Source organism: Bactrocera tryoni, chromosome 5 (assembly GCF_016617805.1).
Source record: "Bactrocera tryoni isolate S06 chromosome 5, CSIRO_BtryS06_freeze2, whole genome shotgun sequence".
In the NCBI taxonomy this organism is placed as follows: domain Eukaryota; kingdom Metazoa; phylum Arthropoda; class Insecta; order Diptera; family Tephritidae; genus Bactrocera; species Bactrocera tryoni.
This window is the reverse complement of record NC_052503.1, coordinates 35,634,207-35,660,641: the sequence shown is the minus strand read 5'-3', so window position 1 is coordinate 35,660,641 and position 26,435 is coordinate 35,634,207. Positions and strand designations below refer to the sequence as shown.

The following is a 26,435-nucleotide window of genomic DNA, read 5'->3' as shown; positions in this document are numbered from 1 at the left end:
AACCAGCGCTTTTCAACACTTTTTATTGTTTATATGTGCAATGCAACCGTGGTGATACACGTGCAATCAAAATTTGAGTTTTTTAAGAAACGATTTGTGTTTGCAAATTTAAAAAAATTGTACTATTTTTAATAAATGATCTATAAAATATATCAAATATGGATATTGTAAAGGAAGTGTTAGAAAAACAACAACGTGATTTGGAAAAGTACAAACCAATCACCGTAGATAAACATTTGGAGGTACGATTGGATGTCGGTTCTTTGCTCTGCACTGATCCAAACGATTTGGAAGACAGTCAACTTAAGTATGAATTATCTCATAAATAGAAAAGCAGATACTATATTTAATTATTTTTTAGAAATAACCGGGAACAATATTTGCTTGATCTTACCCGTGATAACACTCAGTTGCTGATTAATTCGATTTGGGAGCTACCTACAGAGCGTATAGACGAATGTATTGTGGCGAAGTTACCGGAACCAACTACTGTTTTGCCGCGACTACGGAAAGTACCCGGCCCGAAACCTCTTACTAAATGGGAGAAATTCGCGAAAGAAAAGGGCATTAAGAAGAAGAAGAAGGATAAAAAAGTGTACGATACAACACTCGATGTAAGTTCCCAGATAATAAGGTTAATTGGGTTAGTATATAAATAATAATTAAATATTTTATTGATAACGCACAGAAATGGGTACCCACATATGGTTTCAAACGAGCGGATGCTGAAAAAGAAAAGGAATGGGTATTGGAAGTGCCTAAAAATGTCGATCCAAATGAAGATATGTTCCAGAAGAAAATTGATTTGCGTAATGAAAAGGTTGCTAAGAATGAAATACAGCGCATGAAAAATATTGTACGAGCGAAAAAAGTCGAAGTACCACGAGGTGGGTACTTCGGACCAGAAGTCGCTTCATCTGGACAGTTGCTCACTGCAGTAACTGTTGCTAAATCCTCAACAGCATCTGTGGGGAAATTCCAAGATAAATTACCCAAGGAAAAACAAGCTCGTGGTATTGGTGTAAAAGAATTGATACCAGGCGCGAAGCGCAAATCGTCACATATCAGCGCCCAGCCCGAGAAAGAGGTTAACCTTGATTTAATAAAGAGTGTATTAAACAAGAAACCAAAATTCGATATTGAGAAAGCGATATCCATTCAAAAGAACGAGGACAAGCTTCAGTAAGTGATTTGTTAGTATTTAATATATTAGTTTTTTTAATTAAAATTTTTAAATTGTGTTACAGGAGAGAGACCAACCCTGCTGAGAAAGGTAAAAAGGGAAAGAAAGGAAAAGGTGGCAAGAGCGGTAAGGGCGGTAAGAAGCCAAAAGGTGGACGTGGCCAGCGTGCACCTGGGAAGAAAACAGCTGTGGGCAGGAAGAGGCGATAAATATTTTTGTACATACATATATTTAAGTAGATATACATAGTTTAATAAAACAAATAATAAATTTCAAACATTTTGACAGTTTGAATGAAAATATACAGTTGAAATATTGGATTTTAAATTTATTAACATGATATTAACAGGTATTTGGGAGATTATTAAATATTTTATAACCTCAGCTATTTATGTTACAACTAAAATTATTTTTTTTTATACCTTTGCTCCAATGTTTATATTCTTATTTTATTATAGTATGTTCGTTATATGCTTAGTATGTATGTATATGCATTTGTATATATTTATTACTAATATCACAAGTTTATGGACTCAATTAACTTCTTGATCAATATGTAGGAAGCATTGCTTCAGTTATACTTATGATAAATTAATGCTTAATATTAATTAATTTAAATAAGTACATTTTTTTTTTAATTTAAAGTTTCGATGAGTATCGTGAATTCACGGATCTTCTTAATATACTTGAACGCAGTTCACCACGAGTTGAAGATCGCAGCGAAGCGCCCGTTTGCGTAGAACGCACAAAATTTTGTTGTCGTTCTTCTAAGTTTCTAGGTTCATCCACCCTTTTCGTCAAGCATGGGAAATCCCAAATACTCTGACCTCGTCCAAACTCTTCACCATCGGTTAGTGTTTGTGGTAGATCATGGTTCAAGGTTTCTGGCAGCAATAAAGCCAGCAGACCCCCAATAATACCTAGAACACCCAAAATCACAAGCGGAAGAACTGGTGAAACTTTCTCCAAGTACACGACAAACGGAGCGATTATGCTGGCCACATAACCCATGATGTGAATGAAAGCAACTCCTTGCGCGCGTACAACAGTGGGTAGGATCTCAGCGGCATATTGCAGGCCAATATTATATGAAATGTTAACGAAAAAGCGACCCATAATGGCGAATGAGGCGAAATAAATGCCCGTCGGCACAAGTGTAGCGAACAAACTGAAAATACCACTGGCAACCATAGAGCCGCAAGCCAACCAACGTCGTCCCCATTTGTCCAGTATGATTGTCAGTATGGAATCGGCTGGAAACTCGGTGAAGCAAGCCACAGTAAAGGTGAAAAACACATTTACTCCTAGCGAGCTCACATTTCGTACATGACCGTCAAACACCAGTGAAATTGCCATCCAAATGACAATAAGTAGAAGTGTGGTGCGTCGCAATCGGGGCGTTTTAAAAAGATCCAGAATTGAATAGCTGCTATTTTTGTTTTCTTCCTGCTTCAATTTCAAACAACTGGCGCTGAAGGTTTGGTAGGTTTCCGTGGGCACGTGCTTGCCATTAACTTTTTCAAGTCTTTTCAATATAGATACAGCTTTGTCCACTTTCCCTTGCGATACAAGCCATCTGCAATTAAATCGGTCAATTATCAAAAAGTCAAAACATAATTATATATATACATATACGTATACATATGTATGCATGTATATGTGTATATACATATGTAAGTACTAATCAGTTTGTTTTATTTACCTGGCAGATTCAGGTATTACGAAAGGTGTTAGTACGACCAAAATCAAAGGCGCAGATGTAACGATTGCAAACAGCTTCCAGTCTGCAATAAAATACGCTATCCAAGGTAAAATGCAAGCAGCGGCCGTGAAAAACAATGCGATCGACATGTTCGCGACGAACGTCCGATATCTAGGGCCGACATACTCTAGAACTGCAAAAAAATGTATGTATGTATGTTAATGTTATTTATTTTATATTTTATATTTTGTATATGGATATTAAGTTTTATTTTTAATCAATTCGAGGTATCATTATTTATATTAATAGTGTTAAAGGGTCTTTATGGCACTTAAAATGATAAAAAAAATTTGAGAAACATTAAACTTATTAGCGGTTGGGCCACGCCTAAATTACAAGCCCCAGCCCCTCTGTTTTGTGATTTGTTGTGTCAAATTTCCGTTTTTTTTATCGTAATTTACGGCTTAGTTATGGCGCTTGACATGTTTTCGGTTAATGGTGTTTTATGTTACAGTAGTCCCACTACGTTCCTCTCAAATACCAATCTTCTTATAGTGCCAAAGAACATATCTACCAAGTTTCATTAGGTATCTTAATTTTTACTCAAGTTACAGCTTGAACGGACGGACGGAGGAACAGACGGACAGACATCACACACAAAATCCTCAAGTCGCCAGCCGACAGCACATGGGGAAAGGACAAAGAAATGTTGTTGGCAACATACAAGGCAATCGGCAGGCCGGTCGGTAACTATGCCGCACCAATGTGATCGCCTGGATTAAGGAGCATAATGAACGCCTCTCTAAACAGTTCCTATTGGGGTGCTTTCGCAGAAATCATCCCTGCAGTCACCTGCTTGCGGTGGAACCGCCTCCGTGGAGCATAACCTCAACTACGTCGACGACATCAAATAATACGTCGATCAGACTTCGAACGCAACTAACTTTCGACAAGCACTGACCGCCATACACAGTGAAACCATTAACACCTGCACCAACTCCCTCTCAGTGAATGGCGTACTTGGAGTGAAACTACCACCCATTGCAGACGAAGAACTCGAATTGCCGCGAGAAACGAGAGTGACCCTTGAGCAGCTTCGTTCTGGATACTATAGCAGGTTAACCTCCTACTTATCCAGAATAGACCCCATATCCAGACATATCCAATATATGTATGTCCAGCGTGCAATGAGCCCCCGCATGACTCTAGCCACCTCTTTGCATGCCCTGATAACCCTACATATCTGACACCCTTCTCCTTTCTCTTATCTAATTCTTACCATGTTAACGAGGATTTGGTACCCGTTACAACAACAACAACGGACAGACATATGTATAATCAATCTGTTATCATTCTGCTCATGTATACCCTATATCTATCTATCCTCTATTAGTTTTGGCCGACAACCGTTAAGTGTCTCTGTTTCAACATGTATATGTATTTTCTTTATATATGTATATACATACATATGTCCAATTTACATTAGGAAAATATTGCTCAAGATCAGTTGTCTCATTTTTATATTTCTGTATACTGATAGCATTCGATAATACACACGAAATGGCGATTGGTGACTCAGTCGCCTGCGCTAGGTAGCCAGTATCCACTCGTAATGCATATTTTGTTATAGGTGATTAAATAATTTTACATCGTCGGATATTATGCAACAAATGAAGATATATGCAAACTGAGTTCGAATGGTTAATACTTGAAGATTCTAAGAAACGGGTTTCCATAGAATATGATATACACTTTCGGAGATTGGTCTTTGACCTCAATATAATTATACCCGGAACAGGGTATATTAAGTTTGCAACGAAGTTTGTAACACCCAGAAGGAAGCGCCTATGAAGTATATAAGTATATACATAAATGATCAGTATGTTGAGCTGAGCCGATTTAGCCATGTCCATCTGTCTGTCCTTCTGTATATACATATACGAACTAGTCCCTCAGTTTTTAAGATATCCTTTTGAAATTTTGCAAACCTCATTTTCTCTTCAAGAAGCTGCTCATTTGTCGGAACTGCCGATATCGAACCACTATAACATATAGCTGCCATACAAACTGAACGATCGGAATCAAGTTCTTATATGGAAAACTTTCACATTTGACATGGTATCTTCACGAAATTTGGTATGAGTTATTGTTCATAGAAATAGAATAATATCGGAAGAAATTGTTCAGATCGGTTAACTGTAGCATATGGCTGCCATACAAACTGAACGGTCGGAATCAAGGGCTTGTGTCTTCACGAAATTATCATGGATTACTGCTTAAGGTAATAATATAATCTCCGAAAAAATTGTTAAGATCGGATTACTATAGCATATATGTAGCTACATAGTTACTAAAAGAAATGCACCTGTGAAGGGTATATTAGCTTCGGTGCAGCCGAAGTTAACTTTTTTTTCTTGTTTTTAGAACAAAATTTCATACTTACCGAGAATATACATCATTGTAAAACAATTATCAAATGCGAATCCCACGAAGAAGCGCATCAAGGCGAATTGCCAAAAATTTCTCGTAAACGAAGTACCGACACCAGCTGCAAAACCAATCAAATTGCAGCCGACTAATGCAGGTATACGACCGAACTTATCGGCGATCCAACCGAACAGTAAGCCACCGACAATAGCGCCGAGAAAGAATATCGATTGAGCATAAGTCGGCAGCGCATCATGCTCGCAAACCCAATTCTGTTCGGTTGCCACTGTGGGGTATGGATAATCGGTGAAGTTGTATGACCAACCTTGGCGGCAAGCTACTACCGGCCAGCTCGGATCAGCCTTGCGCATGCCCTTCGCCAAAACTTCCGTATAATTCACATCGTACATCTTGCAATTGTCATATTCCCGAATGCCGCTCATACGCGGTATTGACAGCGCCAATCTGTGCAAAAAATGAATAATGAAAGAATGGATAAGTAAGAAATTAAAAAACACTTAACAATTATAATTAATTAATAAACTAATTAAACAGTGCTCACGAAACAGCGCAGATTATAAATATGCGTGTACACCAAATTTTTAATAAGAACACACAAACATACATACATACATACAAACATACATACATATGTAAGTATACAAGTACCACCAAAAATTATGCTGAACGACAGTAACGCTTTTAGGTTGGACCGGTCTCTGCATACGAACGTTTGTGGCTGAACAATGGGCTGAGAATGAGCGCTCGACCTTGATTAAGCGAGAGGAAATAGTTTTGTCGTGATTTAGAAAAAAATTTGCTTGTCTATGTCAATTTACCAAAATCTAAGTACAATCGCCAAGCAGGTGCTGCGGCGCACAAGTGGCTAACGCTTGCATTCTAATTAGTTCAAGCCAATGTTCAGCGGCGGTTGCCGAACTTTGAGAGTTTGCGCCTAATGATTTTTTATCCGCGAATGACTAAAGTATTATATTAACAGTACAACAATACCATAGAAGAAACATGCACATACATACAATACTTAAGAAAATCTGGTGCCTTAGGCATTAAAATTGAATTAAATTTACAAATCAGAAAAAAATGGTTAACATCGATTGCACCAAAGTTATAATACCCTTCATAAATAAAAAAAGTTTCCATACAAGAACTTGATCGGCCAGTTTGTATAGCAGCTAAATTCTGTAGTGGTCCGATCTGAACAATTTCTTCGGGGTTTGTACCGTTGCATTGGGAAGTAATCCATGCCAATTTTCGTCAAGATATCTCGTAAAAAAAATTTTTTTTCTCACGCAAGAACTGAATTCTGATCGATCAGTTTGTATGGCAACCATCAGCTAAAGTGGTCTGATCTGAAAAAACTCTTTAGAAATAAAATCATTGTCTTTGAAAATAATTCGGGCCAAGTTTTGGGAGGATATCTCGTCAATTAAAAATAATTTCCATACAAGAACTTGATTTTGTTCGATCAGTTACTCGTAGTATGGGAACTATTTGATATCATGGTCCGATATTTCTACTAATGAGTTTTTTCTAAAGAAGAATTTCAGATCGATTTCTTAAAAACTCAGATACTGGTTAGCGTATATACAGACAGAGAGGCAGTCGAAGGGAAGTCGGCTATATCTCGCCCCGCCGATCGTTTATATATATATTTTACAGGGTTTCCGAAATTTCCTTCTGGTTATTACCAACTTCTTGGCAAACTTAATATATGTACATATACTGGCCAGGGTATAATTAGGTACATATACGTGCTCTAATTTTGACTATCGGTGAACAGAGTTGGCCAAATATTAGCAGAGAGGGCGGTTAGCGTGAGAATGTGCTCGTACTGAATGTAGTATTTTATAGGAACTAGATGTATGGCAGAAACGGCTAAGTTGGAGTGAAATCGATTATTACACAGCTGTAAAGAAAATTATTTATTTTTGTTGCCTTGGATACCTCAGCAAATTTCGATGGCTTTAAGTGTTCAGATTAAGAATTTATTAACGAAAATATTGTATGCGTTCTTGTCTTTATGATATTTGCATTTTTTATGTTTTGATCAATTATCGGCTTATTAGTAATAAAATTTATTTTTTTCAGTCATATTAATAGCACGTGAACTACACTCTCAGAGCTTTTACCGAAAATATGCGGAAGGTTTTGAGGTTTAATAAAATTCGAAAGTGAGATATCAAAACCTCAGTCGAAAAAATGTTTTTCTCAATGAAAATCTCCCTTTGAACTTCTAAAGTAATTCGCTTTCGATCTGCAACAATGTTCTTACTAAATTTCCAGAAATGGGTACAATAGCTCAGTGGAAATTAAAAACATTGCAACCCCTACGCCAGAGTTACTTTCTTAAAATTAATTTAGGGATTTAATAATGATACATTTAGGAATGACAAAGCAAGTTTTCAAAGTTTAGGACGTGGAAAGATACTTTTTCAATTACATTTATAGAAAATTTTCGAAGTTTGGTATGAAAAAGTTGAGTGGTGGACTACTGTTTGATCCTTTAATAAGGCGATTTATGAAAAATACAGACTTTATCAATGGTATGACTGTTTCGGAAAGTGAAGCTTGGAAAAAGTAGGTGTTAATAGTTGAAATCTTTAAGATCTAAAAACAAATGGGATTATCAAATTAGGGTATAATGGCAACCAACTGGATAAGTTTTCGGATAATTTAGAAAATTGTAGTGAGAAACCGAGAGAGCGGTTTCACCAGGATCTAAACGTGTTTGAAAGTAGGTATCAAGGTTGATGGGATCGTCCCATTATGGCTTTTTTCTCATTCTTAATGAGGTAACTCACATAAAATGCCTTTAATTGAGAATTCAGTGAATTTTGTCTTATCTCTTCGATCGACTGAAAACGGGTTCCACGGAGCGGCAATTTCAGTTTGGGGACAAGAAAAAATCACACGGAGCCAAATCTAGTCAATACGTTGGTTGATCGATGGTATTCATTGGGTTTTTGTCTTTAGATTCGGTCATTATCATCGTGTAAAATCCAAGAATTGTTCTTCAATAATTCCGGCCGTTTTCGATGGATGTTCTAACGCAATCAATACGGCCAAACACAACTCTTATTCACCGCCTGTCCCTTCGGACAAATTTCAAACCAAACCACGAATATCGAAAAGAAAAACAATGAAAATCACCTTGATTTTAGAGCGGCTTTGGCGAGGTTTTTTGGCTTCGGCTCATTTTTTTCCCTCCATTTCGATGATTGTTATAATCCGAGATGTTATAAATCCGAGTCTCATAGGTTATAATGCTCTCCATGAATGTTGGATCGGAATTCGCACGATTAAGCATGTCCAAAGAGACCTGTTTACGGTATTCTTTTCGAAAAAAATTCAGCTTTATTGGGGCGAGTCGAGCAAGAACGCGTTTCGTACGCAAAATATTCAGCAAAATGATTCGAACGGACTCGCGAGAAATGTCATGTCATCTCTCTAACACTTGTCTGAAGATTATCAAACACCATATCCTTCACTTTTTTAATATTTTCATCAGTTGAAGTGTCGTCCAGAACGAGGCATGACTTCAACAATCTCTCGACCATCTTTGAAGGCTTTGTGCCAGTCGTAGTTTTGTGTTTTTAATATAAATGAATTACATTTTCCAACATTCTCAACGATTCCGCACAAGCAATTGGCTTAGAAATACAACATTTTAGACAAATTTTTGTTCCATATTTTTGTTTATTGTAAAAATCGCAACACACTACTGAGGTGTATCGACTTAAGCAGCTGCTGTAAACAAATTGATTGATAGATCGCGCTCATATTTGACATAGTAATTAGGGACAGTCCTACCATCTTGGAAATATACATTTTTTTGAAATATCATTTACTCGGGAAATTTAATTAGAAATTGCGGCTACTTTTCACAAAGTTACAAGGTCACATTGTATTATAATAATTATCAAGGGTTTTTAAAAGAGTCTCATAGCATGCGCTATAGAAATCGCTATCATATTCTTTAGCTGGTATATGTGAACATACATATATACTTGTACATATGTATGTATATACGAAATTGGTGAAAATGAAGACCAGAAATGTACAAGAGGCAGCGAAAAATATTCCTCACAACTTTTTCTTCAAACTATTTTTAATTAATAAATTTTTTTTTCAAAATATAACTAGTAAATTATCCGTTTATGTTTTCTTGATCTTGATTGGTGCGCAGCCAGTGCGATAATGAGCTTGTGCCATTACAAACAACCGGTAACGGAACACAACTACAAATGCGCTGTGCAACAAGCTACGTTTATTTATAAAAATGCTGCTGTGAAGCTTTACGACCACGTTTATTTAAGCGAGATTTAATGTCGATAAGTTTTTGTAATGTGTTTAACGTTAACCATTAACTTGACAAGCGGATAGACCTTCAATGCTATTTATTGTAGTTGTGGCTTGCTGCAAGTGCTTCAGTTATGCATAGTATATTTATTGTTTTTGTTGTTGACATTTGTGTGGTTTTTGGTAGCCAGCCAATTATGGCTTATTTGGTCGAAATGAAATACAGTAAATTTCGAATAAAAGTCAATTGCCTTGATATTATACTGTAAAGAACCTTGCTGTTCTTACCAAAACAAGTGTGCTGACGTGCGATCAGCCGAATAATCTAAACGATTCTGCTGTGTGCTGCTAATTCTGTTCGTAGTAACGAGCTGTATTAACACATAATTAGTTATTACTATATTAAACATGCTTATTAATAAAGCAACGGAAAATCTAAATACTTTCTAACGACATTGCGTCAACTGAAATTGTCAACAACCTTGATAACAGACATGTGAAATGCATGAACTATGTATTATGAGCATCCACATTTGTTCAGGTGCGCATAGAGATTGTCATTAGATTTGCATAAAATACTGGAATATTTATAATTTGGCAAGCGTTTGCTATTAAATCTAACTTTAAACTCACTTAAGTTGTTGTAACAACAACATTTTCATTCAAAATATTGCTCACTATTTTACAAATAGAGTGCAGAACCAGTAGGAAGAAAGTCGGTTGTTTCAAGTCTTGGACTAGGTAATTGCATCGGACGCTTTTCTACTTCTACTAAGCGTTCTTCCATAGTATGTGTATGAAGTTTGAATGTTTAAAAGTATAATTGATGAAATATACTCCCTAATTGATTAAATTGTATTACGAATAAAGACGAAAACGTACCAAAATCCAAAGGATTGTATTTGGAAATTAATTTAAAAAAAAAATGTTTATAGTAATGTTTATTAGTGAAAAAAATCTAAACAAAAATGGTTATTTTGAACTTCAAGACTTATTTAGAGAAATGACAAATGTTAACACAAAGGGAAACTGAGCCTGCTGAAGATTGCTCTGCTGCTAAAGCAATATTTCTTCCTTAAACTTTCCAGTCAATGCAATGAGTGCTTCGTAAATATTTCGGCCGAAAAGATAATCGTTGCTATTTAAATCTCGCATTGTTCTGTGCAATGCTTCGAGTGATCTCTGAGCTTTGATATTTCTTTACGGCATTCAACATTTTACTCAAAGTTATGATAATTGTATTTTTTTTTAATTTTTAACACATTTTCTGTTGAGATGTGTGAATATAACAGTTTAATATAATTGATCCTCTCTTTTAAATATTAGTTTACTATACTATCTTTTAAGTTGGTTTAAACTGGTCACAGTGTGCAAGTTTATTACATTCGGCTCAGTAGTTCAGCAGTTTATCCCGGACAAAAACGTGACTCGTAATTGTCATACTTGTATATATGTCTTATAGTAAGATCTAACCAAGCGTTGCAGTGACTATAGTATACAGCGTACAGGCAAGAGCGGGGAAGATATGGGCCGAGAAATCTCAGGGGAGCCCTGTGCTTTACAACATTTTGTCACCATCAATTGAAAATTTTAATTTTTTGATAACAGCATGAATGTTTTTTTCAGGATGTTTTAAACGAATCGAGTCACAAAATAAATAAAATATAATATCAATATTGATGGATCAGAGGGCTCACACTCTATACACCCCTATACATCATATATATTAGATGTGTAAGACACATCGTTTTCCATAGCTTTGTTCAGCCATTATTTATTATCAATTTCTTCCTTCAGCGGCTCATGTGGCCTTAATATAAATGGATATTCTTTAGCATTTATTTTTTGATGATTATCTCTTTCAAATGTTGACCGCGGTTACGTCTCAGATAGTACATCCGTTGAGTTCAATTTTCGATGACACATTCGCGCATTTCGACACTTAACTGGCGATTGGCACGCGTGATGTTTCGCTCCATCCTGAAACGAAGCCGGATTCTCCACGTAGACTTTATACTTTACATATCCGCACAGGAAAAAGTCTAATGGTGTGATATCATACGATTTTGATGGCCAATCGACCGGCACAAAATATGAAATTATCTGCTCACCGAAGTTTCTCTTAAAAAATCCATTGATTGATGCGATGTGTGGGAAGTTGTGCAGTCTTGTTGAAAGTAAATGTCGCCGAGATCACAAGGTTCAATTTCAGGCAACAAATAGTCGGTTATCATGGCGCGATAACGATCGCCCTTGACGGTTACGTTCTCACTGGCATCACTTTTGAAGAAAAATGCAAATAACCATACCAAATTGTTGTCTTTTTTTTGTGATGAAATGACAGCTCTTGAATATTTTCAGGCTGCTCTTCGTCTCAATTGCGGCAATTTCGCTTGTTTGCAGACCCATTGAGTCAGAAATGGGCCTCATCGCTCAACAAAATTTGGCTTTCAGTTCAAAATCCCGAAGTAAAATGTGCCAAGTCGTTCCATACGTCAGTCCGAGTTGCTGTGAACAGAGGAGAGAATCAACTCTCCACGGTCTTCGTATACACTCCCAGCTACGGCTGCTATATTTTCATCACTGCGTGTTGGACGTGGTCTATTCGGTTAAATATTATCCAATAATGAATGCCGGGTCTTAATATCGGTGAAGGTGTTGCGAATAGTATTCCCAGTAGGCTGATTATGTTGACCATAATTTGAGCGAAGCGCGCGAAATACAATCTCTTGACACAACTCACGCGTGATCTGTCAAAAAAGGCTATTAAAAAAATTACCTCTATTTGGATCACCCGTTAGCTGCCATACAAACTGACTGATCAAAATCAAGTTCTTGATTTGTAAACTTTTTTATTTGTAAAGGGTGCCTTAGTTTCGGCGAAACCAAAGCTAAGGGTTTTTTTCACACCGCTGAGCTGTGCAAATTGCTTAAGAGTTCGTTTGTTTAAGTTCTAACACGGGCAAATGCATGATTCAACTAATGCTAAAACCATATGTGCGACATTCCACAAATCACACATCACATCTCGCAGTAAATACCAACATACAGTAAACACATGTATTAAATGGTTCGTATATTCTGTTAAAGTATTAGATGCCGTGCCGTGGGGATGACACATCAGACAATTTTGTACTGTTCACATCTGAACTCAATGCAAGAAAACGTCGAAGCGCTTAACCGCACTAAGCTTTCTCCAACGTAGTTCGCATTATTCGAAACTTGTTAGCTTGTTAGAGAGCCTTGAATAAATGACAAATTTAAGAAACCTCAATTTTTAGAGCGATTGGGAATGTGAATTCCACTCCGTTGCGGGAAATTCAAATTTCAATGAAAAGACATCAACTTCTAAATACAGTTTTGCAGTCGCTGACAGTGGAATGCAGCATGAAATGGCAAGCGCATCAAATTAGCTCTTAATTCTAAAATTAAAATATGTAGATGCAGAAGTGAACTGCTAACTAAAAGACAGAAAATATTCAGGCAAACTGTTTATACACTTGAAGGCAGTTGTCGACTTGAACACTTGCCAGTTAGTTGCCCACTTATAGTTCTTCTAGCTTTGTCGCGTTTAATACTGTTAGTAAATGTACATACATACTTATAAACCTACATTTGGCTAAAACAGAAAATTGAATTTGAATAACAATAATGACATGTGTAGCTTACAAAAATAGATAACTAAAATGCTTGGATATATACTGGTATTCGTTTGCATTAGGGTGGCTGTTATTGCCCAACATTACTGATTTTTGCCCTCTGAGGTTTCAGTTTTTGCCCTAAAAGTTGGGATCCAACGTAAACAAACTCTTTGTTTGAAATTTTAATTGAGCCTTCATCATTTTCTTTTTCCATATATTTTATAAGAGACTTTTTTGCCTTTTGTTAATATTTTTTATCTCCAAAGTCAATGAATCTATACCTTTGAAAATATGATATTTTAACAAAAAAATTTCCGCTCTACAAAAAAGGTCTGAATAATTTTTTTCATAAAAGCGTGCCTTTAAAAGTTTACGCAGTTAAAATTTTGCATCAAAAGCGTGGTATTCATACAGTACACCATGACGTATGAACAACACTAAATACATAAGTCATTTGTATGAATGCTCAGATAATTTGATGTATTACTTTAACTCCATATAACTTTTAAAGAAATGCTTTTATAAAAAAAATCTTCAAAGCGCTTTCTGTAGAGCGGGGAATTTTGCATTAAAATATAGTTTTTTCAAAGTTGTTGATTTACCTGCTCATTCAAAATATGAAAAAATACTCAAGTTACTTGTATGGGAACAGAATTATGATTTAAATTCAAAATAAAAAGCTTGTTTACTTTGGATCTCTTTTTTAGAGAAAAACTAGAAAATTCACGGGTTTTTGGGGGAAAAAAACTTAACGCAAACCCTAATGGACATAGCTAAAGTGAGTTAAGGAACATATTAGCATCGAGCGCTAAGAATATATAGAACAAACGTGTATAAATGAACTTGAGCAGCTTGACACTTATCATCAACATGGAATCTAGCCAAATTATATATTTATGCCCCGCACATTTCAATGCCTATCCGGTGCCTAAAAGCAATTGTAACTCTATTGACAAATTACACTGCTAAACATTGTTTGTCGTTAATAATATAAAGTATAATAACTTGGTTAAAATTACGACTAGTTTTTTGTGACAACAAGTACTCACATAAGTTTCTCTTTCAAATAACATCATTTATACGACTGAATAATTATTGTATTCAACTAACTTACATAATACATACGTTTGTTACATCGTAAACATGTCATGAAAGTGTTTTAACGATCATTGCACACTCAGTCTGATAAAGAATTTTGTAAAAGCTATGCCTAGAAATGGCAATGGATTTTTACATCAGAAAGAGAAATTCGCTAAACTCAGGGAGACAAAAATTACACGGGGAATATTGGTAGGTCCACAAATACGGCTACAGCTAAAGGTTAAGAGCTTTGAAGAAAAACTGAAGGATCAGGAAAAACTCGCCTAGAAAGAATGTTTTATGAACGTTGTCCCTAAATATTCTAGGAAACTTTAAATCTAAAATTACAAAGACTTAGTAAATGAACATATAATGTCCTTAAAAATATATATGCTGTACTCTCAACTGGATTTCATTTCGGCAAATTTGGGTGCTGTGAGTGCTGAACGAAGCGAGTGGTTTCAACAGGACATTTCTTTAATGGAGAATCGCTATTAAGGGAAATGGGCCGCAGGAATGCCAGCAGATTATTGTTGTAGACTTAAAAAAGACCTTTCAGTAGTCAAATATTCACGAAAATCATCAGTTTTAATATAGTTTCTCTAAATATAGCTGATGTTTATATCTTTAAGGAAAATATATGTTTTGATGTTAGAAGAAAACCTGAAAGTGGCCCTAGTACATTCAAAATTTGATATGAGTTTTCATGTGACAAAAATTAAAATTTTGTTAACCAGTGTTTTTTGGATATACTTTGAATCCGTGAGATACTTGCACTTTTTAATAAATATAATTGTAAATAAAACGCAAGATGTTTAATTATTCATCAATATTTATTTGGTCGCCTTCAAAGTAATCCTCACCAGATGTAATACACTTGTGGCAACGATTTTTTCCAGTCCTCGAAACACTTTTTAGGATGGCCTTCAGCTCCTTCAGCAAATTTAGCTTTACCTTTTGTATCGACTGAAAACGGGTTCTACGGAGCGACAATTTCAGTTTAGAAAACAAGAATCACATTAAGCTTTTTCCAATATTCGCAACGATTCCGCATACGAAATTCGGTTAGAAATACAAAATTTGAAAAAAAATTCTTTGTTCGATATTTTTCCATTGTAAAAATTGCAATGCACTACTAAGGTGTACCGACTTAAGCAGCTGCTGTAAACAAACTGATTGACAGATCGGGCTCATTTTTGGCATATTAATTAAGTACAATCCTACCAACTCAGTAAAATACAATTTTTTTTGAAATATTATTTACCAGCGGAATTAGATTACAATTTCTGAGTGCTTTTTTGTCACAAGGTATACTAAATTTCAGCGAGTATGTGTGCGCGAAAGCTGAAAAACCCACGAGTAATAATAGACCTTTTTACATACACACTTTTAGTCTAAAAGGCCGGATACGGATCAGTATATCAACTAAATAGGACAAAAAAAAAGTGTCAACTTTATCAAAATATACGATAAAAAGTCTTCTGGATTAAGTTAAAGTTAAGTGTTAGTATTGTGTAGCCTAGTGTTGGTAGAAAGATGTGTGCTAAGATTTATAAAGATATCTATTTTTATCAAATGTTCTGTTCTGCAGAGAAGCCGCTGTGGTGTAATCATATTTATGAACATACATACATACATATGTATATCGGTGATTCTATGGTGGTACCATTTGTGATATGTTTGTAACTTACAAACGATTGACATATGTACATAGACATACTATGCATTGAATTATAAAGCACCGCGGGGAAGCAAAAGGTCATAACGATGAATGAAGAAAATTGTTACACCCTCAATGCGAATGTAGACAAATTTTGAGCTATTGAAATGTTGCTATGAAACTTGTTTGAAGTATTTTTGTATTATAATAGCACAGTTATTAAATGAAATTGCAATCGGCTATTATAATGCTAGAACAAATTAAGTTGTTCGAATGTAAATTTGTTTTGTTATTTTAAAAATCCATACATACATTTATACATATGTAGGTACTTCTGCAGTGAACCAAGCCAACGCAGTTATATTTCAGAACTATAATTGTTTTCATTCAAGTATAAAAAGGTGTAACTGCCATCTATTCGTTTTGGCAAGTGGCACACTTAAAATTATTTGAAATGTCTTCAGCAATTCGTCGAATTTCCGTGATATATCCACTTAATTTACTTAAGTCAAATTTACTTTACTGTATATTCGTGTACAACACCCGCCTGATCACGATATATTCATATGTATGTAACACCGGCGCCGATACCACTGCATGGCATTGACCAAACCAATTTTCACTTCTGCTATATTTCGTATTTGCAGTCTTAATGGCAACGGTGGCTTGACTTTTTAAGCATTCCAAGTATCCACACTGGCTTAATTCCAAATGCCACCACGAAAACGTAATTTATGTAAATCATTAAAATAATAATTCGGTGAATGAAGACGTATATTTTTCTGTTATTAGCGTTAGAAGATGGAGCCTAAGAAGTACTACTCTTTTGAAAATAAATTATTTTAAGCTTTCGATATTTCATAAGAAACATAAAATTTTCATGTCTTTATCAGTTTTTTTCACGCAATGGGTTTAATGATTACAACGATTATGGTGAATTTCTTCTGTATTTTATTCTATATTTGGATGACGTTTGAATGATTCATTTTCATTTTGAAGCATAAATGATTTTATGATATATGTATCTCATTTAGACTTACTCAAGACTTTTCTTACTAACCTTACTTACTTGATATATGTATGTACTATCTGTATAGTAAATGGAATGGAAATATTGTTGTGAAAATTTTAGAAAATAATAACTCATATATCAGCGAATAGAAATAATCTTGGAATTATCCAAACTTCTCAAATCGCACGTAAAATGTTGTTTACAAACGTTATAAAAATTAAGAAATAAATAATACAAATTTGATCTAATCAGATCACACAAATTATATAAATCCCACATAACAAGTTAAGCGAAAAGTCCACGCCCTACCATAGTAAAACATATTTTTTTGCAAAATCGCTTTTTTATTAACAAATGTATATAGTTCTCAACAAGGGTGATCCACTGATTATAGCGACTCTACAACTTTTCGATACCATTTTTGTAGTACGATTCATCCTTTGCTTCAAAACAGAACTCAGTTTCGGCGATCACCTCTTCATGCAACAAAAATTTCTTCCCAGCGAGCATTCTTTTGAGATCTGAGTACAGGAAATAGTCGCGGGAGGACAGATTTGGAAAATACGGTGGATGCGGCGAAAGCAATTCGAAGACCAATTGATGGATTTTTGCCATCGTTTTCACTGACTTGTAATGGTACATTGTCTTGCTGACATAGCACTTTCTTTTTCTTAAAATGAGGATCTTTTTTCTGCGATTTCGTCCTCCAAACGTTCCAATAGCGCTATGCAATAGTCGCTAGTCGCTGTTGTTGGTCTTTCCTTTTTCAAAAAATAAAAAAATATTCCATACGTATCCTAAAATACAGACTCCATAACCTTGCCAGCCGTCTGTTGCGTTTTTCTACGCTTTGGAGCAGACTCAAACCTATTCAGTTCACTCAGATGACTGTCGATTGGAGTTCGGAGTGAAATGTTAGAGCCATGTTTCATCTTTAGTCACACATCGATGCAAAACAAGGGGTTTTATTACGCTTGAGCGTCTCCAAACACTGCTGTGGATCATCAACTCTGTCACGTTTATGGTCAAAAGTGTGCTTGCGCGGAATTCGTGAATGATAGATGTACACATTGAGTTGATATCTTCAGAATATTATTATTTTTTGCCTTCAAAAAGCAATATTCTCTCAAAACACGAAATTCCCTTTAATAAATTTTTTTACTATAACAAACGTTGCTTCACTTGATATAATTCACAAACTAATGATCTGACAGCTGTCAAAGTTATACATGCGCTTTTTGAAGGTTGGACCAACTAAAAATCATGTGTAGTAATATCTACCTTTCTGGACGGGGACTCTCAATTGACCTTGATATGGAAAAGTGTAGTTGCTTTGTCAATAGTGACTTTTACTTTTTCTTAATAGAGAATCTTTGATTTAAGCCAAAAGTTATACGTACAATATAACACTATTCTTAGAGAGAAAAAGACATGTGCAAAATATCCGATCGATATCTCAAAAACTGAGGAACTAGTTCCGATATATTCAGCCAGACAGATATGTCTCAATCAACTGAGCTCGTCACGCTAATCATTTAAGTTAGTATATGGTATACGTTATGTATGGTATATTGTTTATAGGGTCTCCGATGTTTACTTCTGGTAATTACAAACTTCGTGATAAGCTTAATAAAGCCTGTTCATCGGATAAAAAACACTATCAATACCAGTTTGTATGTCTTCCGGAATTAACATGCCTTTGTAACTTCGTTAGCCTTAAACTTTTAATTTGAAAAATATACTTGTATAACTTCTTAAATTCTTAAATTGAAAAAAGCTAATAATATTTTTTTCTGCAAAATGTCGAATTCATTCATTCGTTTCTGCCCAACTTAGCCTTAGTGCCTTTTCAATTATTTTCTGTTCTGTGATTACTGAGCCGTGTATTGCTGTATAGAAGAATATGTGGGCAAACATAATTACATAATCTTATGTTTGCATATGATTACATGACAGGGTAATTATGTAAATACAAAAAAAATTATACATACATATATGTACATGTTTGGAGAATATAAAATAGTACATATGCAACATTTTATATATCTTCATATATGTATGTATGTAACTAGCTTTGCTAGCGACTTCGCGCTCTTGGGATTTAACAAAAAAAAACTATTTTTCAATTCATAGAAGTTACATTTATTTACTAATTGTGTATTTCGCGTATAAAAATGAGAAGTATTCAGTTCTTTCGCCTTGTGGTATCCGCACGCTGAATTTGGCTGGAGTTGACGCGGCTCCTCGAGCAATAACTTTTTTTGGTGTTCTTCCACAATATTCCAACATTTTCAGTTTTCCTGTAGCAGTACCACATTGGGAAATTCTGAAATCCAAAATTCCCAATTCCCTTCACTGACTTTTTATTACACGTCTGCCAGAATTGATGCCGTCAAACCATTTGCGTAAAATTTTCCTGGATTGATAAACGCTTTGAAAGCAGTTAAAAAACTTAGCCTTACGGCAGAAACTCGACGAAACGTTGATGAACAAAATTGAGTACGTTTTGATGGTCTCCATATGGTTTAAAACATTTCAGTTAATCAATGAAAGAAACTTGGTTCTTCAAGAGATCTGTGGTTTTCATCGACGCTGAGGTTAGAAATATAAAAACCCTTTTTCTGAATTTGAAATTTCTGTACGTCCAGTTTATAGCTAGCTAGTTGAGGGATATAGTGCTTCAAAATCATCAGGCAAGTGGTGGAGAGTTTATCAGCTCGGCACCTCCCACGAGTCCATTCATGAAATGCGTTCATGCTCGACTCGTCCCGTTAAAGCTGAAAATTGTTAAAAAAGAGTACCGTAAAAAGGTCTCTTTGGACAGGCTTGGCGTGCGAATTGCGATCCCACATTCATTGAGAGCATTATAATTGCCGATAAGATATGGGTTTATGAGTTTGACATGCAAATAGGTCAACAAAACAACCAAAAAAAGCCACGCCAAAGCCGCTAAAAATCAAGTTGAGGCGCTTTGTTTTTTCGATATTCATGGTTTTGGTGTGTCATGAATTTGTTGCGGAGGGATAGACGGTCAATAAGGAGTTCTACTTGGTTCGTATCGAGGCGTTTGCGGGAGAACATCCATCGAAAACGGTCGGGAAAGTGGAAGAAAAATTTATGGATTTTACACGATGATAATGCATCATCGCATCGAGCTACGATTGTGAGCGAATTTAAAGACAAATGCGCAATAAATACTATCGATCAACCACCGTATTCACCAGATTTGGCTCCGTACAATATTTTCTTGTTCCCCAATCTGAAATTGCTGCTCCGTGGAATCCGTTTTCAGTCGATCGAAGAGTTAAAAAAAATGGCTGAAGAAGCTGAAGGCCATCACAAAAAGAGCTTATGAAAAGTGTTTCGAGGACTGGAAAAATCGTTGTCATGAGTGTATTACATCTGATAAGGATTACTTTCAAGACGACAAAATAAATATTGATGAATAACTAAGTATTTTGCGTTTTATTTACAATTTCCGGGAACTTGTTTTTGCAAGGTATGAAAGAAGATGAACTCAATGCAGCTGGGAAAAGTCTTTCAAAAAGTATTCCGTCGATGTATCTGATAAGTTGTCAAATGAAGCTGTTCAACAGACATGTTCACGATACAAACATCAGTCCGATTGTCCAAAACAAGATGTTCTTGCTGATTGAATTAAAGCTAATTAATATCTTGAGTGACAGGCGTAAACCTAAACAAGTAACTTATGGGGAATGATGAGAAGAAAACGTTTGTGCAACAAATATTAAGCAAAGTTAATAGTTTTCGAGCTTAGATGAAACTAATCTGTTTCCAATTATTATGTTCATTGTCTATACTTATAAACTTAGAAGATTAATCTGTGTTGATTTGCAACGGAAAATTTCGAAATGCAAAAGTATGAAATTTATTTACACAAATGGTGTGTACGCATTACATTAATAATGTGCTCAAGTTACAGATTGTTGGTATTTCTGAGGAGGAATGTTTTCAATTAGCGCTAACTTTGCTTTGTTTGAAAAATATGAACTATTTCCTCTATTTACACTTTTACTTATAACTTTTGCACATAACAGCTATTAAAAGGAATATATAGACATGTGGATGTACATTGCCAATTGCCCCAGTTACATCATGTCACGTTAATTGCATCTGCGGAAAATGAGTCTTTCATGCTTTTCGTATTTAGAATGAGTCGGAGCAAAATCTAAATTAATTACTACAACAAAACATATTAGTATTATTTTATTATACCCTGAAGAGTATATGTGTATTAAGTTAGCCACGAAGTTGCTATACCAAGTAGTAAACTTGGGAGACCCTATATAATAAATAATTGGGACAAAAAGGCACTAGGTTAGGTTAGGTTAGGTAAGACGGCTGATCGGAGATCGCACATGGAGAAGTAGTCCTTTGTGAAGCCGTTGAAACTCGAACACCCGTGTTCGAACTTAGAGATCGGCAAACCGTTTAGTATCCAATACAAATTTACAGAGGCGCTTAATTTCAATGCCCGCCAGATCGGTGGAATGTCTGCAGGTATGTGCCCCCAAGTGCCTCAGTCTTGATCTCCCAAAAGCAGGGCAGTCAAGAAGGAAGTGCTGGCTAGCTTCTACTGCATCTTCTTCCAAGCAGCTTCTACATGCGGCGTCCGGTAAGATTCCCAGTCTTACAGCGTGTATGCCAATGGGGCAGTGGCCCGTCATGAGCCCCATCATTAATGTAAGGCTAGCCTTGTTGAGGGCAAAGAGATCACTAGATCTCCTTCGATCTATCTTTGGCCAAAAGGCTTTTGCGACCGCGCAGGTACTAATGCTGGCCCATCGCTGACCGAACAGCCGCGAGGCCCAGCTATCTAGTAGTAGAACACAAGAGGATGCCGGAGCACCTATCCGTTCTCATTCTACCGATAGTGATTGTAGGATGCCTTTCCTTGCTAGCTCATCAGCTTTGCAGTTACCAGCGATTCCGCTGTGGCCCGGCACCCATACAAGCCTTATAATGAAAGCTCTCGTCGTCAGAGACAGTGACGCCAGACCAAAAAGGTACCTGCTTAAAAAGTACGGGAATTGTAAATAAAAATGTAATAAGCTTATGCCAATGATTCTTCCAGTCGTCGAAGCACTTTTCATAAGCACTTTTTCCTTCAGCTCCTTCAGCCAATTTTGTTTTATCTCTTCAATCGACTGAAAACAAATTCCATGAAGTGCCAATTTCAGTTGGGAAATAAGAAAAAATCACACGGAGTCAAATCTGGTGACGTGGTTGATCGATGGTACTAATTTCGTTCTTGGCTTTAAATGTGGCTCGATACTACGATCCATTATCATAGAGCAAAATTCATGAGTTGTTCTTCCACAATTTCGGTTGTTTTCGACGTATGTCCTCACGCAAACATCTCAATATGACCAAATGGAACTCCTTATAGACAAATAAAACAATGAGCGGATTTGGCGTGGTTTTTGTTTGCATGTCAAACTCATAAACCTATGTCTCAACGACAGTTATAGTGCTCTCCAAGCACTCAAGCGTATCTAAAGTGACTTTTACGGTAATTGCGGTTTTTAAGGTCGTCCAGAACGAGGGATGTTATCAACGATCTCGACCGTCTTTGAAGGCTTTGTACCACTCCTAGGCTTGTGTTTTTGATAAAACCGAATCATCGTAAGCCTTTTACAGCATTGGCATCGATCGTATATATAAATAATCAGAATTAAGCTGTATCTATGACTGTATATAGGCGAACTTATATTTCATTTTTGATCGATCTGAAATTTTCTTTCCAATAAGATGCTTACGATCAAAATAAAGTTATTGTATGGAAAACTTTTTTTACTTTTCTACTTTAACAGATATCTCCACAGAATTTGACATGGATTATTGTCCGAGACAAAGCTACAATATCTGAAGAAATTTTCCGGATCGTATTACTTTATGATATACAGTGGCGTAGCTACAACTTCGGGCGCCCGGGGCCAAGGATGTTCTGCCGCCCCCTTTTATCTATCTACCTAAATATCTTCGATATTAAGTATATAAAATTTAGGAAGGCCACGCAAATTCTGAAGTTCCAAAATTCTCACAATACGGTTTTTGAGGAAATTGATAGTAAATTTACAAGACATCTTATTAAAAGCCATAAAAAGAACCCATTTTCGCCGTATATCTTGTACACTTTTGACACAATTTTCAGGAATTTTTGCCCGAATTGGAGTTTTAAAAAACAGCGAAGATCGTTTTGCCGCCCCCAAGACGTTGAGCCCGGGGCGACGACACCCTTCGAAAACATATCTCATACCATCTGCAATTGTGATTGAGGAACCACTGACACATGAATTTAATATACTTGCAATATTTTCATAAATTGGGGAGCAAATTTCCTTAAATATTTCAATTAAGTTTTTGTCTAATCGGACCAGCCTAAGAAATTTTTACTCACTTGAGAACATTTCATAATTGTGATACCAACAACCAGTTGAACGCTTCTTTGTTAAATACAGAGTGAGGAAGACGAGCACGGCCAGCTGCTTTTGTAGCTGTTTATAGCACATTCTAGAATCATAATCAATTGATGCTTACTCACATATGTATGTATTATTATTTATTTATGTATTGAACTATTGATAGCCAGAACAAATGCAACCTGAGTAGTATGGTTTCAAACTGGCATTATTGCCCAAAATTCTTAAGAAGCTAACTTGATAATGTATGCCATTGTACAAGTTTTCCGATTGTTGCTCTAAACAAATTAAAAAGCTGATCACTTCAAAACTTAATCCTGTCTGGTTCTTTGTTTGAACTACAACAAGTAACTCGGCTACTATAATTCTAATAATGTATAATACCATTCTACATTATTAGAATTTTACGTTTTAATATGGTTTTCACAACAATTTATATACAATATGGTACTAGCCCAAGAATGGGTTTATTTTAGCCGGATATGATCAACAAATTGATATATGATAATTAAAGCATTCGTATAGATTTCTCATTTAATACGGAACTCATTTAATTAGAAACAAGAAAAAACGTTAACTTCGGCTGCACCGAAGCTAATATACCCTTCACAGGTGCATTTCTTTTAGTAACTATGTGTTCAGTTTGTATGGAAGCTATATGCTATAGTAATCCGATCTGAAGAATGTTTTCGGAGACATTGTTGCCTTAGGAAATAAATCATACAAAATTTGGTGAAGATACATTGTCAAATGTGAAAGTTTTCCATACAAGAACTTGATTCCGTTCATTCAGTTTATATGGCAGCAATATGCTATAGTCAACCGATCTGAACAATTTCTTCGGAGATTACATTGTTGCCTTAGAAAATAATCTATACCAAATTTGGTGAAGATACATTGTCAAATGTGAAAGTTTTCCATATAAGAACTTGATTCCGATCGTTCAGATTGTATGGCAGCTATATGTTATAGTGGTCCGATATCGGCGGTTCCGATATGGAAAGAAGAACTTTGCATTTTTTTGCTGTTCATGAGATCAGAGTCCCATATTTTTGAACACTGATTCTTATGTAGAATTTAACGAGGAATCGAATGGAAAAGTCAATTTTGAAAAAAAGTTGGTGGAAAAGCACAAAAAACCAGTTTTTGGATTTTGAAAAAATTTTTATCAGAAAGCTGAGATTTTTCTACATAAAATTGGATAACTTCAAAATTTTGTTCACTCAATTTTGAGGTCGTTAAAAAATAAAAGAAATAGTCATTTTTTTGTTTGATCTCAATTTGAATTGCGCGCCAAAAAACAATGGAGCAACTTTGACCACTAAAAAGTTAAGAGATATTCTTCTTTTGGTCTATATTATGATATTCTAAAGTTTAGTCAAAATCGGAGAACCACGGGTACAAAACCATGTCGCCAATTGATGCAATGGCCCATATATTTTATAGGGTCTGCGACGCTCTTTCCGGATGTTACAAACATCGTGACAAACTTAATATACCCTGTTCAGGGTATAAAAATGTATTGTAATCTTTGAACTTACCTCTCCTCCACAGTGAGCTCTTCCAGTTCGGGCACATGACACCAATGTTGCTCCGGTACGAGTGTCATGAAAATTTGCGAAAAATAAACGAAGGCCACAAATGTGGCGAACGGTATCATCAGTAGGAATAGAATTTTTTGATATTTTCCGAATTCGCCAATCAACGGCAGTATGTCATCGAAGTCCATAGGCGGTGGATTCGGCGCACTTGCTTCCTTGGCATTGCCACTTTCCGCCAACTGTAGACCATTGGCATTACCGCTTTTGCGCCGAAATATGGTCTCTGCACCATGCTCATCGTTGGTGAATGCAGCATTTGTGAACGTTGCAGCTGGCTTAACGGGACGTCCGTATTTATCTTTAATATTATCATTCATGATTTGGTTCTGGCGTTCCATTGTGTCTTGTGGCATTTTCACTTTCATTTAATTAAGCATGTATACACATACATACACACATATGTATGCCTATGCAAAGGTGTGTTGGAGCGTAAAGTTATAATTGCTTTACTGACGGTGTATTATTCTACTATTCACTTGTGGGAGCTAATGTGCACTTATTTTCATTCACCAATAGATATGATATGTGATACTGAACGCTTACTGCAGACGCTGGTTAAATTCGCAAATCGCGTTATTCTTTAGAGAACACCACTTCAACGCGAACGCGCAACAAACAAATGACTGAAGTGGGAGCTTAGTAGTTTTGCGGTTTTATAATTCATAAATATCGCCGCCGCCGAGAGTTAGTCAGCGAACTAACTCGCTACAGCTGTTGAGCCGCGGTTGAGCCTCGGCTGAAACGTTGCTCTGGAGTGTAATCACAAGCACATTGCAACCGAGTGGCTCGGTGAGCGGATTCATGCCGAGCTGTGTGGCAGGCACCAACATTAAACTTGGTTAATTCAAGAACTTTTCGCTTGCTATTTAATTGGAAGAGATATATGCGTTGGCATGTGCAGGCTATGAGCCTTAAGTAAAGCATTGCCATCAGCTGGCGAATACCCGAACTCAGCAGAGCACTTGCAAAAAGCAATGCAATTGTACTCGTAAACAGGTTTTAATTTACTATGAGCTATCTCGCTTCACGATTTAAATAATGCTACTATTTGCACACTGAGTTAATTAGAGGCAACAAGTGCGTCTTGTTCTTTTACTAACTTGGCGGGTATAATTATCTATTTATGCTTAGACAACAAAAGATTGGGATCTGTTTGGTATTGAACATTATATGAAAAGAATGTGTGAAGAAATGTACTAATCCTTCAGTCAATTTAACTAGTTTTAACTTTAGAACTAGTACGAAACACAAGGTCAACTAGGTTGCCTCTTTTCATAGAAGCAAATGATATCATCATTCGAAATAACATTTTTTTGAATTTATTCTTTGAAGATTATCTAGTCGCGGCTACGTCTCAGTTGGTACA

The 26,435-nt window shown here is 36.0% G+C and overlaps 2 protein-coding genes across 2 annotated transcripts; one reads left to right on the top strand and one right to left on the bottom strand.

Moving 5' to 3' along the window:
- The first annotated feature begins 114 nt into the window (after nt 1-114).
- On the top strand, nt 115-1,459 carry LOC120777982 (ribosome biogenesis regulatory protein homolog). Its single transcript, XM_040109622.1, has 4 exons — nt 115-307; nt 362-614; nt 689-1,182; nt 1,248-1,459. The coding sequence occupies exons 1-4, from the start codon at nt 159-161 to the stop codon at nt 1,390-1,392; spliced, it is 1,041 nt and encodes a 346-aa protein (XP_039965556.1). The 5' UTR covers nt 115-158; the 3' UTR covers nt 1,393-1,459.
- Nucleotides 1,460-1,623: 164 nt separating this feature from the next.
- Nucleotides 1,624-25,685, bottom strand: LOC120777981 (organic cation transporter protein-like). The gene is made up of 4 exons (XM_040109621.1): nt 25,010-25,685; nt 5,329-5,777; nt 2,886-3,078; nt 1,624-2,759 (listed from the first exon to the last, which is right to left on the bottom strand). The coding sequence occupies exons 1-4, from the start codon at nt 25,432-25,434 to the stop codon at nt 1,823-1,825; spliced, it is 2,004 nt and encodes a 667-aa protein (XP_039965555.1). The 5' UTR covers nt 25,435-25,685; the 3' UTR covers nt 1,624-1,822.
- Between the last annotated feature and the right edge of the window lie 750 nt (nt 25,686-26,435).

Coding starts and splice junctions, on each gene's coding strand:
- LOC120777982 (XM_040109622.1), top strand. CDS start 159: ATGGATATTGTAAAGGAAGTGTTAGAAAAACAACAACGTGATTTGGAA. Junction 615..688: donor TGTACGATACAACACTCGAT/GTAAGTTCCCAG, acceptor GATAACGCACAG/AAATGGGTACCCACATATGG. Junction 1,183..1,247: donor AAGAACGAGGACAAGCTTCA/GTAAGTGATTTG, acceptor ATTGTGTTACAG/GAGAGAGACCAACCCTGCTG.
- LOC120777981 (XM_040109621.1), bottom strand. CDS start 25,434: ATGAAAGTGAAAATGCCACAAGACACAATGGAACGCCAGAACCAAATC. Junction 3,079..5,328: donor TACAATGATGTATATTCTCG/GTAAGTATGAAA, acceptor ATTTTTTTGCAG/TTCTAGAGTATGTCGGCCCT. Junction 2,760..2,885: donor GTAATACCTGAATCTGCCAG/GTAAATAAAACA, acceptor ATTTAATTGCAG/ATGGCTTGTATCGCAAGGGA.